This window comes from Lichenostomus cassidix, unplaced genomic scaffold (genome assembly GCF_008360975.1).
Source record: "Lichenostomus cassidix isolate B80296 unplaced genomic scaffold, HeHo_3.0 HiC_scaffold_38, whole genome shotgun sequence".
Classification (NCBI taxonomy): Eukaryota; Metazoa; Chordata; class Aves; order Passeriformes; family Meliphagidae; genus Lichenostomus; species Lichenostomus cassidix.
Window position 1 is genome coordinate 470506 of NW_028147440.1, and position 18519 is coordinate 489024.

General features: G+C 43.2%; 1 protein-coding gene, 1 long non-coding RNA gene and 1 other non-coding gene across 3 annotated transcripts; all 3 read right to left on the reverse strand.

The window, feature by feature from the left end:
* Nucleotides 1–4346: 4346 nt before the first annotated feature.
* Nucleotides 4347–6417, reverse strand: LOC146422861 (uncharacterized). Its single transcript, XR_014847789.1, has 2 exons — nt 6323–6417; nt 4347–4411 (listed from the first exon to the last, which is right to left on the reverse strand). It is a non-coding gene; the product is annotated as an uncharacterized LOC146422861 (long non-coding RNA).
* Nucleotides 5329–5403, reverse strand: LOC146422862 (small nucleolar RNA SNORD88). The gene has a single exon (XR_014847889.1). It is a non-coding gene; the product is annotated as a small nucleolar RNA SNORD88 (small nucleolar RNA).
* A 1059-nt stretch (nt 6418–7476) lies between the features above and the next one.
* Nucleotides 7477–15555, reverse strand: LOC146422863 (small ribosomal subunit protein uS4). The gene is made up of 5 exons (XM_085045608.1): nt 15403–15555; nt 14709–14810; nt 13097–13219; nt 11880–12066; nt 7477–7671 (listed from the first exon to the last, which is right to left on the reverse strand). Exons 2-5 carry the CDS (start codon nt 14803–14805, stop codon nt 7494–7496), a joined length of 585 nt encoding a protein of 194 aa, XP_084901734.1. The 5' UTR covers nt 14806–14810; nt 15403–15555; the 3' UTR covers nt 7477–7493.
* Nucleotides 15556–18519: the final 2964 nt, after the last annotated feature.

Sequence of the window (18519 nt, forward strand, 5' to 3'; positions counted from 1 at the left end):
GGCTGGCTGGTGGGATCAGGAGCAGCTCCCTCTGCTCCCATCTCCAAATCCCCCAAAATCCCCCCAAAATCTCCCAAAAATCCCCTAAAATCTCCCAAAATCCCCAGAAATCTCCCTCAATCCCTACCCAAATTCCCCAAAATCCCCTCAAATCCTCCCAAAATCCTCCCAAAATCCAAAAAATCTCCCCAAAATCCTCCAAATATCCCCTCAACTCCCACCAAATCCCCCCAAAATCTCCCACCAAATCCCCTCAAACCCTCCCAAATCCTCCCAAAATCCCCTCAAACCCTCCCCAAATCCCCAGAAATCTCCCTCAATGCCCTCAAATCCTCCCAAAATCCCCCAAAATCCCCCTAAAATCCCCAAAATTCCCCCAAAAATCCCTTCAAAATCCCCAGAAAGCTCCCTCAATCCCCTCAAACCCTCCCAAAATCTCCCCAAACCCCAAAAAGCTCCCAAAATCCCCCTAAAATCCCCTTAAATCCCCTTAAAACCTCCCAAACCCTCCCCAAATCCTCAAATATCCCCCCACATTACCCCCAAAATCCCCTCAAACCCTCCCCAAATCCCCCCAAAACCCCCAAAATTCTCCCAAATCCCCCCAAATCCCCTCACCAGTGGGCTGGCTGGTGGGATCAGGCACAGCTCCCTCTGCTCCCATCTCCAAATCCCCCAAAATCCCTCAAAATCCCCAGAAATCTCCCTCAATCCCCTCAAACCTCCCCTACCCCCAAATCCCCAAAAATCTCCCTCAATCCTCTCAACTCCCCCAAAATCTCCCCAAAATCCCTTAAACCTCCCAAACCCTCCCCAAATTCCCAACTATCCCCCAAAATCCCCAAATCCTCCAAAATCCCCTCAATCCCTCCCCAAATCCCCTAAAATCCCTCAAAATCTCCCAAAATCCCCCGAACCTCCCAAATTACCAAAACCCCCCAAAATCCCTCAATCCTCCCCAAATCCCCCTAAAATCCCAAAATCATCCCAAAATCCTCAATCCTCTCAACTCCCCCCAAATCTCCAAAATCTCCAACAAAATCCCCTCAAACCCTCCCAAATTCCCCAAAATCCCCTCAAATCCTCCCAAAATCCTCCAAAAATCCACCCAAAATCCCCTCAAACCCTCCCAAAATCCCCACAAATCTCCCTCAATGCCCTCAAAATCTCCCCAAAACCCCCCAAATTCCCCAAAATCCCCTCAAACCCTCCCAAAATCCCCCAAAATCCCCCAACCCCCTCACCAGTGCGCTGGCTGGTGGGATCAGGTGCAGCTCCCTTTCCTCCCTCTCAAAAATCTCCCCGAAATCCACCCAAATCCCTCAAATTCCCCCAAAATCCTCCCAAAAATCTCCCCAAATTCCCCCAAAATCCACATAAATCTCCCAAAATCCACCCAAAATCCCCTCAAACCCTCCCAATACCCTCCCAAAATCCCCTAAAATCCCCTCAAACCCTCCCACAATCCCTTCAGACCCTCCCAAAATTCCCCAAAAATCCCCAATCCCCTCACCAGTGGGCTGGCTGGTGGGATCAGGCACAGCTCCCTCTCCCCTCCCATCTCCAAATCCCCCAAAATCCCCCCAAATCCTTCCAAAATCTCTCATAAAATCCCCCTCAAACCCTCCCAAAATCCCCCTCAATCCCCTCAAACCCTCCCAAAATCCCCACAAATCTTCCTCAACCCCCCAAATCCCCCCAAATTCCCCTCAAATCCCCCTCAAACCCTCCCAAATTCCCCAAAATCCCCCAAATCCCCCTCAATGCCCTCAATCCTCCCCAAAATCCACCCAAATCCCCAAATTCCCCCCAAATCCCCCAAATTACCCTCAAACCCTCCCAAAACCCCCCAAATTCCCCTAAATCCCCAAATCCCCCAAAACTCCTCCCAAAATCCCTCAAACGCTCCCAAAATCCCCCCAAATCCCCCTAAAACCCTCCCAAAAATCCCTGAAAATCCCCCAAATTCCCTCAAAATCCTCCCAAATCCCTTCAAACCCTCCCAAAATCCCTGAAAATCCCCCAAAATTCCCCAAAATCCCCCAAAATCCCCAATCCCCTCACCAGTGGGCTGGCTGGTGGGATCTCCTTCTGCTCCCATCTCCATCTCCTCCTCGAGCTCCTCCAGCTCTCCCAGCTGCGCCAGTTCCTCCTCGAACTGGGAAGGAGCTTTGGCAGCTCCCCGGAACTTTTTGGGAGCCCCAGGGTGACCCCCGGGGGTGCCAGGGCGCTTTGGGGCCTCCATGGCTCTGGGAAGAGGGAAAAAATTAAATTTTGGGGGGTTTGGGAGGTGAAAATTTGGGGGTTTTACCCTCAGGGAGTTACAGGATCTTCTGGGGATTCTGCAAAAGTTTTTAGCCAAAAGTTTTCCCTCAGGGATTCCCAAAATCTCCTCAGGGAATCCTAAAAGTTTCCCTCAGGAATCCCAAAATCCCCTCAGGGAATCCCAGCATCTTCTGGGCATTGTTTAAAAATTTTTACTCAAAAGTTTTCCCTCAGGAATTCTCAAAATCACCTCAGGAATCCCAAAATCCCTTCAGGGACCCTAAAATCCTCTCAGAAACACCAAAATCCCCTCAGGAATCCCAAAATTTTCCAAGGATTCTTTAAAAATTTTTACCCAAAGGTTTTCCCCTCAGGAATTTGGATTCCCCAAAATCCCCTCAGGGAATCCCAAAATCTTCTGAGGATTCTTAAAAAATTTTTACCCAAAAGTTTTCCCTCAGGGATTCCCAAAATCCCCTCAGGGATCCCAAAATCCCCTCAGGGATTCCAAAATCCCCTCAGGGATCCCAAAGTTTTTGAAGAATTCTTTAAAGATTTTTACCCAAAAATTTCCCCTCAAGGATTCACCAAAATCCCCTCAGGGACTCCCAACATCTTCTGTGGATTCTTTAAAAATTTTTCCCCAAAAGTTTCCCCTCAGAGATTCCCAAAATTACCTCAGGGAATCCCAAAATCTTCTGGGGATTCTTAAAAAAAATTTACCTAAAAGTTTCCCCTCAGAGATTCCCTGAAACCTTTCAGGGACCCCAAAATCCCCTCAGGAACCTCAAAATCCCCTCAGGAACCTCAAAATTCCCTCATAGATCCCCAAAATCCCCTCAGGAACCTTTAAGAGAACCCTCAGGGCTCCCCAAAGCGCGGGAACTCCAAATTCCCCTCAGAAATTCCCAAAATCCCCTCATGGATTCCCAAAATCCCCTCAGGGACACCAAAATCCCCTCAGAAACCCCAAAATTCCGTCATGGATTCCCCTAAAATCCCCTCAGGGTTCTCCAAAGCGCGGGAATCCTAAAATCCCCTCAGGGATCCCCAAAATCCCCTCATGGAATCCCAAAATCCCCTCAGGAACCCTCAAATCCCCTCATGGAATCCCAAAATCCCCTCAGGGACACCAAAATCCCCTCAGAAACCCCAAAATTCCCTCACGGATTCCCCCAAAATCCCTTCAGAGATCCTAAAATCCCCTCATGGATTCCCCAAAGCGCGGGAACCCCAAAATCCCCTCATGGGTCCCCAAAAACCCCTCAGAAACCCCAAAACCCCCTCAGGGACACCGAAATCCCCTCATGGATTCCCCCAAAATCTCCTCACAGATTCCCCAAAGCGCGGGAATCCCGAAATCCCCTCAGAAACCCTAAAATCCCCTCAGAAACCCTAAAATCCCCTCAGCGTCCCCCCCTCCCCTCACGGCCCCTCACGATTCCCGCGCCGCTTCTCCCTCCCTCAGCACCCCTCAAATCCCCTCGAAACTCTGCCGGAACCCCCCGAAATGTCCTCAACCGTCCCACAGACCCCAAAATTAACCAAAAAAACCCAAAATTTCCCCAAATTTCTCCCCCGGGAAGCCGCAGGTCCCTCACCCCGCTGAGGATCTCCCGCCAATGGCGGCCCCGCCTCGGAAACGCGCAGCGATTGGCTGAATAGCATCACATGACTCCACACTTCCGGTTCATGGGCGCCGCCATCTTGGAAATTACCGCATCCTCACCATGGGCGCCGCCATGTTGAGGAGGGAAAACCGGAAGTTTCCGTACACGGAGCGGCAGAACTTCCGGCGAATGGGCGCCGCCATATTGACCAGACCGGAAGTGTTGCCGGCTGAGCGTCGCCATAGCAACGCGACGCACCGGAAGTTGCCCATGGGCGCCGCCATATTGGGTGTGGAATTCTCCCCAAAATTTTAGGATTTTAAACCCAAATTTCACCCAAAATCACCCAAAATTTGGGCTAAAATCCCGAAATAACCGAACCTCCCCGTTCCCACATTCAAGCATCCCCGAGAATTTGAGGATTTCCCCAAAATTTGGGTTTTTTTCCCAGAAAAACAACTCAAAAATGTGTTTTTGAAACCAAATTTTTATTGCCAGAACCCCCCTGGTGATCTTCAAATTTTGGGCAGCATCACCTGGAAAGCAAAAATGAAAAGGGTTAATGGAGAGTCCAAAAATTACCCAAAAATTCACCCAAAAATTACCACAAATTCTCCCCAAAATTTCCCAAAAACTTCCCCCAAAATTTCCCAAAAATTCACCAAAAATTCTGAAAAAATCACCCACAAATTGTCAAAAATTCACCCAAAAATCCCCAAAAAATTAGCCCAAAAATTCCTGAAAATTCACACAAAAATTCTAAAAAATTCACCCAAAAATTAACCAAAAATTCCCAAAAATTCTGAAAAATTTACCCAAAAATTCACCCAAAAAGTCAAAAAAATTCCCCCAAAATTTCCCAAAATTAACCCAAAAATTATCAGAAATTTATTCAAAAAAATTCACCCAAAATTGTCAGAAATTCACTCCAAAATTCCCCCAGAATTGTTAAAGATTCACCCTAAAATTCTGAAAAATTCACTCAAAATCAAAATTCACCCCAAAATTCAAAAATTCACCCAAAATTCACCCAAAAATGACTCAAAAATTACTAAAAAATTCACCCAAAATTCACCCAAAAATGACTCAAAAATTACTCAAAATTGTAAATTCACACAAAAATTCCCAAAAAATGTCAGAAATTAACCCGAAAATTGTCAAAAATTCACCCAAAAAATCACTCAAAAAATCCCAAAAATTCACAAAAAAAATTCCCCCAAAATCTCCCCAAAATTCACCCAAAATTCGGAAAAATTCCCCCAAAAATTGTCAAAAATTCACCCAAAATTGCTGAAAATTCACACAAAAATTCCCAAATGTTGTCCAAAATTCCCCCAAAAATGCTGAAAAATTCACTCCAAAATCCCCCAAAAATCACCCCAAAAATTCCCACAAATTCAACCAAAAATTCACCCAAAAATTTACCCAAAAAATCCCCAAAATTCAGTTTCTGGTTCCCCTCAGACTCCCCAGGGAGGCACAGAAATCCTCAGCAGTTCAGAGCCCAGTGCTGCCATCATTGGGGACCCAAAACTGCCCAAATTAGCCCCAAAAATATCCTCAATTATCCCCAAAAATGTCCCAAATTATCCCAAAAAATATCCTAAATTATCCCCAAATATATCTTAAATTATCCCCAAAAATATCTCAAATTATCCTTAAAAATTGACCCCAATTATCCCAAAAATTGTCACAAATTATCCCCAAAAATGTCCCAAATTATCCCAAAAATATCACAAATTATCCTCAAAAATTGACCCAAATTATCCCCAAAAATGTCCAAAATTATCCCCAAAAAATCCCAAATTATCCCCAAAAATATCCCAAATTATCCCAAAAAATATCCCAAATTATTCCAAAAAATGTCCCAAATTATCCCCAAAAATATCCCAAATTATCCCCAAAAATGTCCCAAATTATCCCAAAAAATATCTCAAATTATCCTCAAAAATTGACCCAAATTTTCCCAAAAATTGACCCAAAATATCCAAAAAAAATCCCAAATTATCCCCCAAAATGTCCAAAATTATCCCCAAAAATATCCCAAATTAGCCCCAAAAATATCCTAAATTATCCCTAAAAATATCTTAAATTATACCAAAAAATCTTAAATTATCCCCAAAAATATCTTAAATTACCCCCAAAAATGTCCCAAATTCCCCAAAAAATATCCTAATTTACAAAAAAAAAAATCCACCCTAAATCCCATTTAAACCCTCAAAAATCCCATTTAAATCAAACAAAAAATCCCATTTAAATCCAAAAAACATCCTATTGACAACTTTTAAAAATTCCCATTGAAATGCCAAAAAAATCTTATTTAAATCTCCCAAAAAAATCACTCAAAATCCAAAAAAATTCACCTTAAATCCCTAAAAATCCACTTTAAATCCCCCAATTTCACCCAAATTTTTTCCAATTCACCTCAAATTTTTTCCCAAACTTACCAGAATTAGGAAATTCTGTTTCTGGGGGTTTTTGGGGTTCAATCCTCCTCCTCATCCTCTCCCCCCCCAGCCCCTCTCTGCCCCTTCTTGGCGTTTTTACCCAAAATTCTCCCAAAATCCTCCTAAAAATCCCTCCAAACTCCCCAAAATCCCCTAAAACCCCCCAAATTCTCTTCAATTCCCACTCAACTCCCAAAAATCTTAAAATTCCCCTAAAATTGACCCAAAATTCTATTTTAAACTCCCAAAAATTCACTTTAAACACCCAAAAATTCACTTTAAATCCCAAAAAAATTCACTTTAAATCCCAAAAAAATCACTTTAAACACCTCTAACTCCCCCATTTTTTGTCCAATTTACCCCAAATTTTTTCCAGAATTTCCCCAAACTCACCAGAATCAGTCAGATGTGTTTTTTGGGGTTTTTGGGGTTCAATCCTCCTCCTCATCCTCTCCCCCCCCAGCCCCTCCCTGCCCCTTCTTGGCGTTTTTCCCCAAAATTCTCCAAAATCTTCCTAAAAATCTCTCTGAACTCCCCAAAATCCCCAAATTCTCTTCAATTCCCACTCAACTCCCAAAATTTTAAAATTCCCCTAAAATTGACCCAAAATTCTCTTTTAAACTCCCAAAAATTCACTTTAAATCCCAAAAAATTCACTTTAAATCCCAAAAAATTCACTTTAAATCCACTTCAAACACCTCTAACTCCCCCATTTTTTGTCCAATCCACCCCAAATTTTTTCCAGAATTTCCCCAAACTCACCAGAATCAGTCAGACGTGTTTTTTGGGGTTTTTGGGGTTCAATCCTCCTCCTCATCCTCTCCCCCCCCAGCCCCTCTCTGCCCCTTCTTGGCGTTTTTACCCAAAATTCTCCCAAAATCCTCCTAAAAATCCCTCCAAACTCCCCAAAATCCCCTAAAACCCCCCAAATTCTCTTCAATTCCCACTCAACTCCCAAAAATCTTAAAATTCCCCTAAAATTGACCCAAAATTCTATTTTAAACTCCCAAAAATTCACTTTAAACACCCAAAAATTCACTTTAAATCCCAAAAAAATCACTTTAAACACCTCTAACTCCCCCATTTTTTGTCCAATTTACTCCAAATTTTTTCCAGAATTTCCCCAAACTCACCAGAATCAGTCAGACGTGTTTTTTGGGGTTTTTGGGGTTCAATCCTCCTCCTCATCCTCTCCCCCCCCAGCCCCTCCCTGCCCCTTCTTGGCGTTTTTCCGTTTCACCCTCCCCGGCCTGCCGCCGCCGTAGGGAGAGCGAAGGGAGAAGTCGATGTGCTTCTGCGAGTCCAGGCGCACGATGAACGACGGGATGTTCACCACCTGCTTCCTCACCCTGCAATTCGGGGGTTTGGAAAAAAATTTGGGGTTAAAACTCCGAAATTTGGGGATTTTAGAGCAAAAAATGTCAAAAATCGGCACTTTCCGCGTTAAAAAAATCCGTTTTTTGGGAGAGTTTGCAGTGGGAAAACGGGATTAATTCAAGGGATGTTCACCACCTGCTTCCTCACCCTGGAATTCGGGGATTCCCAAAAAAAATTTGGGGTTAAAACTCCAAAATTTGAGGATTTTAGGGCAAAAAAAGTCAAAAATCGGCTTTCTCAGGGCACAAAAATTACTATTTTTGGGGGATTTACAGTGGAAAATGGGATTAAATCAAGGGATGTTCACCACCTGCTTCCTCACCCTGGAATTTAGGGATTCCCAAAAAAAATTTGGAGTTAAAACTCCAAAATTTGGGGATTTTAGAGCAAAAAAACCCCAAAATTTGGCATTTGCGGAGCAGAAAAATCCCAAAATTAACACTTTTCAGGTGGAAAAAAGGGATTATTTGGGGTCAGAGTTAGGGATGTTCACCACCTGCTTCCTCACCCTGAAATTTGGGGGTTTAGAATAAAATTTGGGGTTAAAACTCCAAAATTTGGGGATTTTAGAGGAAAAAATGTCAAAAATCGGCTTTTTCGGGGCACAAAAATTACTACTTTTGGGGGATTTAGAGGGGAAAATGGGATTAAATCAAGGGATGTTCACCACCTGCTTCCTCACCCTGCAATTTGGGGATTCCCAAAAAAAAATTTGGGGTTAAAACACCGAAATTTGGGGATTTTAGAGCAAAAAATACCAAAAATTGGTGTTTTCGCAGCACAAAAATCATCATTTTTGGGGGATTTAAAATGGAAAAATGGGATTATTTGGGGTCAGGGTTAGGGATGTTCATCACCTGCTTCCTCACCCTGAAATTCGGGGATTCCCAAAAAAATTTGGGGTTAAAACTCCAAAATTTGGGGATTTTAGAGAAAAAAAATCCCAAAATCAACATTTTTGTAGAACATAAATCGCAGTTTTGCGATCAAAATCGAGAGATTTTGGCCCAAATTTTGGGATGCAAATCCCCCAAACCATCAGAAATTTATTCAGGAAAGGTCTGAGAATGTTTAGGATTTTAAAATTTGGGGAAAAAACCTCAAAATTTGGGAATCAACCCCAGAAATTTGGCGCAAAACTTCTGCATTTGAAGAGAAAATTGGTGAGAAAAACACAAGAATTGAGGAAATAAAAATTTTGGGATGCAAATCCCCCAAAATCATCTTAAATTTATTCAGGAGGAATTGAGGAAAAATCATTAAAAAAATTTGGATTAAATCCTGGAAATTTGGGAGGAAATTGGTGAGAAAAACACAAAAAATGGTGAGAAAAACATAAAAATTGGTAGGAAAAACACAAAAATTGTGAGAAAAAACCCCAAATTTTGTCATCAACCCAAAATTTTGTGACCCAAATCCCCCAAACCATCCCAAGTTTATTCAGGAAAGGTCTGAGAATACTTAGGAATTCAAAATTTGGGGAAAAAACCTCAAAAATGAGGAAAATTTGGCTGAAAACTTGCAAGTTTCAGCAGAAAATTGGCAGAAAAAACACAAAAATGGGCAGAAAAACCCCAAAAATTAAGAGAAAAACCCCAAAATTTTGTCATCAACCCCAAAAACTTGTAACCCAAATACCCCAAATGGATCCCAAATTGCTGCTAAATCCCCCAAAATTGGGTTTTTTACCTGAAATTCCCCATTTCCTGCTCCCTTCGCAAGGTGTACGGCAGAGCCGCAGTGAGCCTTGCCGAGCTCCGGGATTTTGCTAATTTTGGGGAATTTTCACCCCAAATTTTGGGAATTTTGGGGTCAAACGCACCGGATGTGGCGCTGGCGGATCAGCACTCGGGCGTGGTGGATGGATTTGGCCAAAATTTGGGGAAAAAACCTCAAAATTTGGGAAAATTTGGCTCAAAATTTTTAAGTTTCAGGAGAAAATTGGTGGGAAAATCACAAAAATTGGCAGAAAAACCCCAAAAATTGGGGAAAAAACCCAAAATTTTGTGACTCAAATCTCCCAAATCATCCCAAACTGACCCCAAACTGCTGCTAAATCCCCCAAGATTGGGTTTTTTACCTGAAATTCCCCATTTCCTGCTCCCTTCGCAAGGTGTACGGCAGAGCCGCAGTGAGCCTTGCCGAGTCCCACATTTTGCTAATTTTGGGGAATTTTCACCCCAAAAATTTGGGAATTTTGGGGTCAAACCCACCGGATGTGGCGCTGGCGGATCAGCACTCGGGCGTGGTGGATGGATTTGGCCAAAATTTGGGGGAAAAACCTCAAAATTTGGGAAAATTTTGCTCCAAACTTGGAACTTTTGAGAAAAAATTGGTGGGAAAATCACAAAAATTAGGAGAAAAACCCCAAAAATTAGGGGAAAAAACCCAAAATTTTTTATTTAAATCCCACAAATCATCCCAAACGGATCCCAAATTGCTGCTAAATCCCCCAAAATTGGGTTTTTTACCTGAAATTCCCCATTTCCTGCTCCCTTCGCAAGGTGTACGGCAGAGCCGCAGTGAGCCTTGCCGAGTCCCACATTTTGGGAATTTTGGGGAATTTTAACCCCAAATTTTGGGGATTTTGGCTCAGAACCCACCGGATGTGGCGCTGGCGGATCAGCACTCGGGCGTGGTGGATGGATTTGGCCAAAATTTGGGGGAAAAAACCTCAAAATTTGGGAAAATTTGGCTCAAAATTTGCAAGTTTTGGGAGAAAATTGGCAGAAAAAACCCAAAAATTGTGGAAAAACCCCAAAAATTAGGGGAAAAAACCCAAAATTTTTTTGTTTAAATCCCCCAAATCATCCCAAATTGATCCCAAACTGATCCCAAATTGCTGATAAATCCCCCAAAATTGGTTTTTTTACCTGAAATTCCCCATTTCCTGCTCCCTTCGCAAGGTGTACGGCAGAGCCGCAGTGAGCCTTGCCGAGTCCCACATTTTGGGAATTTTGGGGAATTTTCACCCCAAATTTTGGGGATTTTGGCTCAGAACCCACCGGATGTGGCGCTGGCGGATCAGCACTCGGGCGTGGTGGATGGATTTGGCCAAAATTTGGGGAAAAAACCTCAAAATTTGGGAAAATTTGGCTCAAAATTTTTAAGTTTCAGGAGAAAATTGGTGGGAAAATCACAAAAATTGGCAGAAAAACCCCAAAAATTGGGGAAAAAACCCAAAATTTTGTGACTCAAATCTCCCAAATCATCCCAAACTGACCCCAAACTGCTGCTAAATCCCCCAAGATTGGGTTTTTTACCTGAAATTCCCCATTTCCTGCTCCCTTCGCAAGGTGTACGGCAGAGCCGCAGTGAGCCTTGCCGAGTCCCAAATTTTGGGAATTTTCACCCCAAAAATTTGGGAATTTTGGGGTCAAACGCACCGGATGTGGCGCTGGCAGATCAGCACTCGGGCGTGGTGGATGGATTTGGCCAAAATTTGGGGGAAAAACCTCAAAATTTGGGATAATTTGGCTAAAAACTTTTAAGTTTCATGGAAAAAATTAGCAGAAAAACCACAAAAATTGTGGGAAAAACCACAAAAATTGGGGAAAAAAATCAAAATTTTGTGACTCAAATCCCCCAAATCATCCCAAATTGATCCCAAACTGATCATAAATCCCCCAAAATTGGGTTTTTTACCTGAAATTCCCCATTTCCTGCTCCCTTCGCAAGGTGTACGGCAGAGCCGCAGTGAGCCTTGCCGAATCCCAAATTTTGGGAATTTTCACCCCAAAAATTTGGGAATTTTGGGGTCAAACGCACTGGATGTGGCGCTGGCAGATCAGCACTCGGGCGTGGTGGATGGATTTGGCCAAAATTTGGGGAAAAAACCTCAAAATTTGGGAAAATTTGGCTCAAAATTTGCAAGTTTTGAGGGAAAATTGGCAGAAAAAACACAAAAATTGGCAGAAAAACCCCAAAAATTAGGGAAAAAACCCAAAAATTAGGGGAAAAAACCCAAAATTTTTAATTTAAATCCCACAAATCATCCCAAACTGATCCCAAATTGCTGCTAAATCCCCCAAGATTGGGTTTTTTACCTGAAATTCCCCATTTCCTGCTCCCTTCGCAAGGTGTACGGCAGAGCCGCAGTGAGCCTTGCCGAGTCCCAAACTTTTTGGGAATTTTGGGGAATTTTCACCCCAAATTTTGGGGATTTTGGCTCAGAACCCACCGGATGTGGCGCTGGCGGATCAGCACTCGGGCGTGGTGGATGGATTTGGCCAAACCCAGTTTGAAAACCTGAGTTTGGAGTCTCCTTTCGAGGAAATCTTCGATTTTTAGCCCCAAAATGTAGTCGAGTTTCATCTTCCCTTCGTCCAGAACTCCAATCCGCACCAGGCGGCGCAGGAGGGCGTTGCCTGAAATTGGGGAAAAAAAATGGGGTTTTGGGGATTATTTGGGGATTTTGGGGGAATTTTTGGGGATTTTGGGGAAATTTGGGGGAATTGGGGGATTTTGGGGAAAAATTGGAGGAATTTGGGGAAAATTGGGGGAAAATGGGATTTTGGGGAATTAATTTGGGGATTTTGGGGAATTAATTTGGGGATTTTGGGGAATTAATTTGGGGATTTTGGGGGTTTTGGGGAATTTGGGGGAAAGGAGAGAATTGGGGGGAAAAAGAGAAAAGAAGAGAAAAGAAAAAGAGAAAAAAAAAGAGAAAAGAAAGAGAAAAGAAAGAGAAAAGAAAGAGAAAAGAAAGAGAAAAGAAAGAGAAAAGAAAGAGAAAAGAAAGAGAAAAGAAAGAGAAAAGAAAGAGAAAAGAAAGAGAAAAGAAAGAGAAAAGAAAGAGAAAAGAAAGAGAAAAGAAAGAGAAAAGAGAAAAGAAAGAGAAAAGAAAGAGAAAAGAAAGAGAAAAGAAAGAGAAAAGAAAGAGAAAAGAAAGAGAAAAGAAAGAGGAAAAAAAGTGAAAAAAAGGAGAAAAAGAGGAAAACAAAGAGGAAAAAAAGACGAAAAAGAGAAAAAAAAGAAGAAAAAAAAGGAAAAAAGAGAAGAAAAAAGGGAAAAAAAAGAGGGAAAAAAAGAGGAAAAAAGAGGAAAAAATTGAGAAAGAGAAAAAAATTGAGAAAAATCAGAAAACAATCAGAAAAAAAAATCAGAAAAAAATGAGAAAAAAATGAGAAAAAAATGAGAAAAAAATGAGAAAAAAATGAGGAAAAATGAGAAAAAAATGAGAAAAAATGAGAAAAAATGAGAAAAAAAATGAGAAAAAAATGAGAAAAAAATGAGGAAAAAAATGAGAAAAAAAAGGAGAAAAATCAGAAAAAAATCGGAAAAAATCAGAAAAAAAATCAGAAAAAATCGGGAAAAATTGGGAAAATTTGGGAGCAAAAGGGGAATGAGAAAGGGACAACAAGAAGGTATTTTTTGGGTTTTTTCTATCCCACTGACCCTCGAAGAGGCGGCGCGGGTCCTTCTCGTCCAGCGTCAGCAGCTCTCGAGCAGCTTTGCGGATTTTGGCCAAAGTGAACTTCACTCGCCACACCTCCCGCTTGTTCCGCAGCCCATACTCACCTGGAAACGGAATTTGGGGATTTTTAGGGGATTTTTGGGGATTTTTTGGGGATTTTTTAGGGATTTTTAGGGGATTTTTCAGGGATTTTTAGCTATTTTTAGGGATTTTTTAGGGATTTTAGGGGATTTTTTAGGGATTTTAGGGGATTTTTAGGAATTTTTGGATTTTTTAAGATTTTTTAGGATTTTTTGGGGATTTTTAGGGGATTTTGAACTATTTTTAGGGATTTTTTAGGGATTTTTAGAGTATTTTCAGGGGATTTCTTAGGGATTTTTTAGGGATTTTTAGGGGATTTTTTTAGGATTTTTAGAGTATTTTCAGGGGATTTCTTAGGGATTTTTTAGGGATTTTTTGGAATTTTTCAGGGATTTTTAACAGATTTTTTAGGGATTTTTAGGGGATTTCTTAGGGATTTTTTAGGGGATTTTTTAGGGATTTTTTAGGGATTTTTAGAGTATTTTTAGGGGATTTCTTAAGGATTTTTTACGGATTTTTGGGATTTTTTTAGGGATTTTTAAAGGATTTTTTCGGGATTTTTTGGGATTTTTTTTTTTTTTAGGAATTTTTTAGGATTTTTAGGGATTTTTCAGGATTTTTTCAGGGATTTTAGGGGATTTTTTAGGAATTTTTTGGGATTTTTAGGGGATTTTTAGGATTTTTTGGAATTTTTAGGGATTTTTGAGGACTTTTAGGGACTTTGAGGGGATTTTTAGCTATTTTTAGGGATCTTTTAGGGATTTTTAGGGGATTTTTCAGGAATTTTTGGGGATATTTTTGGGATTTTTTGGGGATTTAAAAGGGATTTTTAGGGATTTTCTAGGAATTTTAGGGGATTTTTAGGGATTTTTTAGGGATTTTTTGGGGATTTTTAGGGAATTTTTTAGCAATTTTTAAGCACTATTTACTTTTGAACTTTTGAGGAGATTTTAGACTTTTTAGGGAATTCTTGAAGAATATTTGAAAAAATTGTAACAATTTTTAGGCTTTTCTTAGGGATTTTTTTATTAATTTTTGGGGATTTTTAGGGAATTTTTTAGGGATTTTTTTAGGCAATTTTCAGGGATTTTTTGGGGATTTTTAGAAAATTTTTGGGGATTTTTAGGGATATTTTGGGGAATTTAAGGGATTTTTAAGGGGAAGTTTAGGGAATTTTTAGGAAATTTCTAAGGGGTTTTATTGACAGTTTTTAGAGGAGTTTTAGGGAATTTTCAAAGAACTTTTAGAGATTTTTAGGAAATTTTTCAGGATTTTTAAGGCAATTTTAAAGATTTTTTAGGGAATTTTTAGGGAATCTTTTATCATTTCTAGGGAAGTTTTTAGGGAATATTTTAGTAGTTTTCAGGAATTTTTCGAAAGAATTTTTAAGGAATTTTTAGGGGATTTTAAAGGGGTTTTTTTTAAGAATTTTTTTGGATTTTTTAGGAATTTTTCGGGGATTTTTCCTCCCGGAAATGTGAAAATTTTGGGATTTTTTTTTTTCTCTTTTACCGATGAGTTTGAGCTCCTGGTCGAGTCGCGACTTCTCGAAGGGTCGCCGCGGAGTGACGTAAGTCTTGCGACACACCCAGCTGCGGGCGACCGGCATGGCGACTGCGATTGGGGGAGAATATCGCGATATGAGAGCCATGTCGCGATATAACAGCGATCTCGCGACACCAGGAGGGGTCTGACCCTCCCTCAGAACACCCAAATCACCCCAAAATCCACTTAAAACCAACCCAGCCCTACAGAATGCCCTTAAATATATCGCGAGGGGGGTTATATCGCGACATGCCCCGCGACAAAACCCACCCCGAGCGCCTCCCCACGCCAACAGCCACCCCGCAACGCTTCAGTCACCCCAACCCCAACTCGGCGCATTCCCAGAATCCCAAAAACTCCCAAAATTTCCCTAAAAATCCCCAAATTTCCCCCAAAATCGAAGCCACGTGCAGCTCCCGCCGCGCTCTGCGCATGCGCAGCCTCCCCGCCCGCCAGGGGGCGCCAAGCGCGGCGCGTGCGCCCTCAGAGCTCCGCGCAGGCCGCAGAGCCTCGCCGAGGCCTCAGCAGCGCCGCCGCTGCCGGTAAAGCGCCGCGAGGCACCGCGAGGAACCGGAGAGCGGCGGGAAAGCTGCGGGAGAGCTCCGGGCAAGGCGAGGGGAAGGCCGGAAGGAATTTCAGCCGGTAGCGGCAGCAGCCTCACCTCAGCTCCGCCGCGCTCGCCGGCAGCGAGAGGAAGCGGCCGCCCTCAGCGCGGCTTTATATAACCCCGCCGGGGAGGCCACGCCTCCTGGGGGCTCGGCAGCCAATGGGAGAGCGAGGTGAGGGCGGTGCCGGCCAATGGGAGCGCTGGGCGGGGGGAGCATAGAGATGAGGAGAGGCAGTGCTGGGCGCCGCCATGTTTTCCTGAGGGTGGGGGGAGCGCGGGGTCCTCCAAGGGGATTTGGGGGATTTTTGGGGGAATTTGGGGGATTTTTGGGGGAATTTGGGGGATTTTTAGGGGTCGCGCGAATGTCCAGGGGTGTCACCAGTGTCCAGCGAGCGGCTGGGACACGCGAGGAAGGGTGGGGTGGCTCTGTGTCACCACAATGTCCTCCGAAATCCCCAATTAGCCCCAAAAAATCCCCAAAAATCATCACAATTATCCCAAAAAATTCCCAAAATCATCACAATTATCACCCAAAATTCATCCAAATCACCCCAACGTCCCCGAAAATTGCCCCAAAATATCTCCAGATCTCCAAATGTCCCCTGAAATTCACCAAAATCATCCCCAAACCTCCCGAAATTCCACCCCAAAACCCCCTAAATTCCCCCAAATCCCTCCAAATGCCCCAATGTCCCCTGAATGTGCCAAATATCCCCGAAAACTCCCCAAAATCCGCCCAAAGCTCCCCAAAATCATCTTCAAAAGCCCCTAAAATCCCCAAATATCCCCAAAATCATCCCCAAATCCAAATAAATACCAAAAAAAACCCCAAAATCCACCCAAATCCCCCAAAATCGTCTTCAAAAGCCCCTAAAATCCCCAAATATCCCCAATATCATCCCCAAATCCAACTAAATCCCCCCAAAAAACCCAAAATCACCCTAAACTCCTCAAAATCATCCCCAAAGCCCCCCAAATATCCCCAAATTTCCCCAAAACTCCCAAAATCTTCCCCAAATCCCCCAAAATCATGACCAAAACCCCCTAAAATCCCCCCAAATATCCCCAAGTGTCCCCAAATATCCCCAAAATCCACTCAAAAATCCCCTAAAATCCCCAAAACCCCAAAATCCACCCAAAATTCCCCAAAATTCACCCAAAAAATCCCCTAAATCATCCCGAAATCCCCAAAATACATCCAAAACTCCCATAATCATCCCCAAATCCCCAAAAATCCCCCCAAAATCCCAAAAATATCCCCAAAAACCCCCAACATCCCCCAAAATCCCCCAAACCCCCAAAATCCACCCCAGACCCCCAAAACCCGCCCAAAAATCCCAAAATCCCAAAAATCCCCAAAATCATCCCCAAATCCCCAAAATCATCCAAAAAAACCCCAAAAAATCCCCAAAACCTCCCAAATCCACCCAAAATCCCCCAAATCATCCCCAAACCCCAAAATCCCCAAAATCCACTCCATAGTCCTCAAATCATCCCCAAACCCCAAAAAACCCCAAATATCCCTAAATGCCCCAAACTCCCCAAAATCCCAAACCCCCAAAATCACCCCAAATATCCCCTAAAATCCCCAAAATCTCCCCAAAATCCACCCCAAAATCCCCAAAATCCCCAAAATTCCCCAAAATCCCCCAAAATCCACCCAAAATCCCCCAAAACCCCCCCAAATCCCCCAAAATCCCCAAAATCCCCCAAAATCCACCCAAAATCCCCCAAAATTCCCCAAAATCCCAAAATCCCCAAAATTCCCCAAAATCCCCAAATTCCAAAATCTCCCCAAAATCCCCAAAATCCACCAAAAACCCCCCAAAATCCCCCAAAATCCCCCAAAATTCCCCAAAACCCCTCCATCCCCATCCCCGTTGCCATGCCAACGCCCCTCCCCTCCCCGTTTGACTGACACTCCTCTCAGCCAATCAGCGGCCGCTCTGCTGGGCGGAACCATTCCCTCCCCCGGGGGGGGTCCGGGGGGTGTCGCCGCCTGTCCCGACCGGTCGCGACAGAGGCGCTTCGCCTCCTCCGCCCGCGGCGACATCCCGGCGCTCCCCGCTGCCCCCGGGGGGCTCCGCGCCGCCCCTCCCCCCCTCCGCCCCACCCCCCCTTTGTCCCCCCCGCCCCCAATCCCCTTTATTCCTCCCGAAATTCCCTTTTTTTCCCCGAAATTCCCTCGGTTTTTTCCCGAATTTCCTTGGTTTTTTCCCATTTTTCCTTGGTTTTTCCCATTTTTCCTTGGTTTTCCCCCGAAATTCCCTGGTTTTTCCCCGTTATTCCTGGTTTTTTCCCCATTTTTCCGTATTTTTTCCCTCCCTTTTTCCCGGTTTTCCCTGTTTTTCCCTGTTTTTCCCCATTATTCCTTGTTTTTTCCCCATTTTTCCTTGTTTTTTCCCCATTTTTCCTTGTTTTTTCCCATCTTTCCTTGGTTTTTCCCTCCCTTTCTCCCGGTTTTTCCCTGTTTTTCCCTGTTTTTCCCACATTATTCCTTGTTTTTTCCCCATTTTTCCTTATTTTTTCCCTCTTTTTCCCCCATTTTCCCTGGTTTTCCCTCCCATTTTCCCCTTTTTCCTTGTTTTCCCCTCCGTTTTTCCCTATTTTCCCCCATTTTTCCTTGTTTTTTCCCTCCTTTTTCCCTCATTTCCCCGTTCTTCCCTCCCTTTTCCCCATTTTCCCTGTTTTTCCCTCTTTTATCCCCATTTTCACTCCTTTTATTCCCATTTTTTCTTGTTTTTCCTCCCTTTTCCCTCCGTTTTTCCCATTTTTCCCTCCCTTTTCCCGTTTTTCTCTCCTTTTTTCCCATTTTTTCCCTCAAATCCTCCCCAATTTTCTTTTCCCCTCCCTCCAAATCCCCTTTTTTCCCTTTTTCCCCCATTTCTCTCCATTTCCCGCATTTTCCCTCCTTAAATTCCCATTTTTCCCCCCATTTTTCCCACCCTAAATTCCCCATTTTTCTCCCCATTTTCCCCCTTAATTTCCCATTTCTTCCCCCATTTCTCCCCCTTAAATTCCCGGTTTTCCTCCCTATTTTCCCTCCTCAAATTCCCATTTCTCCCCCATTTCCCCTCCCCATTTTCCCACCCTAAATTCCCATTTTTCCCTTAAATTCCCGTTTTCCCCCATTTTTCCCCATTTCCCCATTTTTCCCCATTTTTCCCCCTT

Excerpts from the sequence above, each read along its gene's own strand:
- LOC146422863 (XM_085045608.1), bottom strand. The coding sequence starts at position 14,805 with ATGCCGGTCGCCCGCAGCTGGGTGTGTCGCAAGACTTACGTCACTCCG. Across the intron at positions 13,220-14,708 it reads CCAGGAGCTCAAACTCATCG|GTGAGTATGGGCTGCGGAAC; the intron begins GTAAAAGAGAAA and ends TTCCGTTTCCAG. Across the intron at positions 7,672-11,879 it reads ATCCGCCAGCGCCACATCCG|GGTGAGGAAGCAGGTGGTGA; the intron begins GTGGGTTCTGAG and ends CCCGAATTGCAG.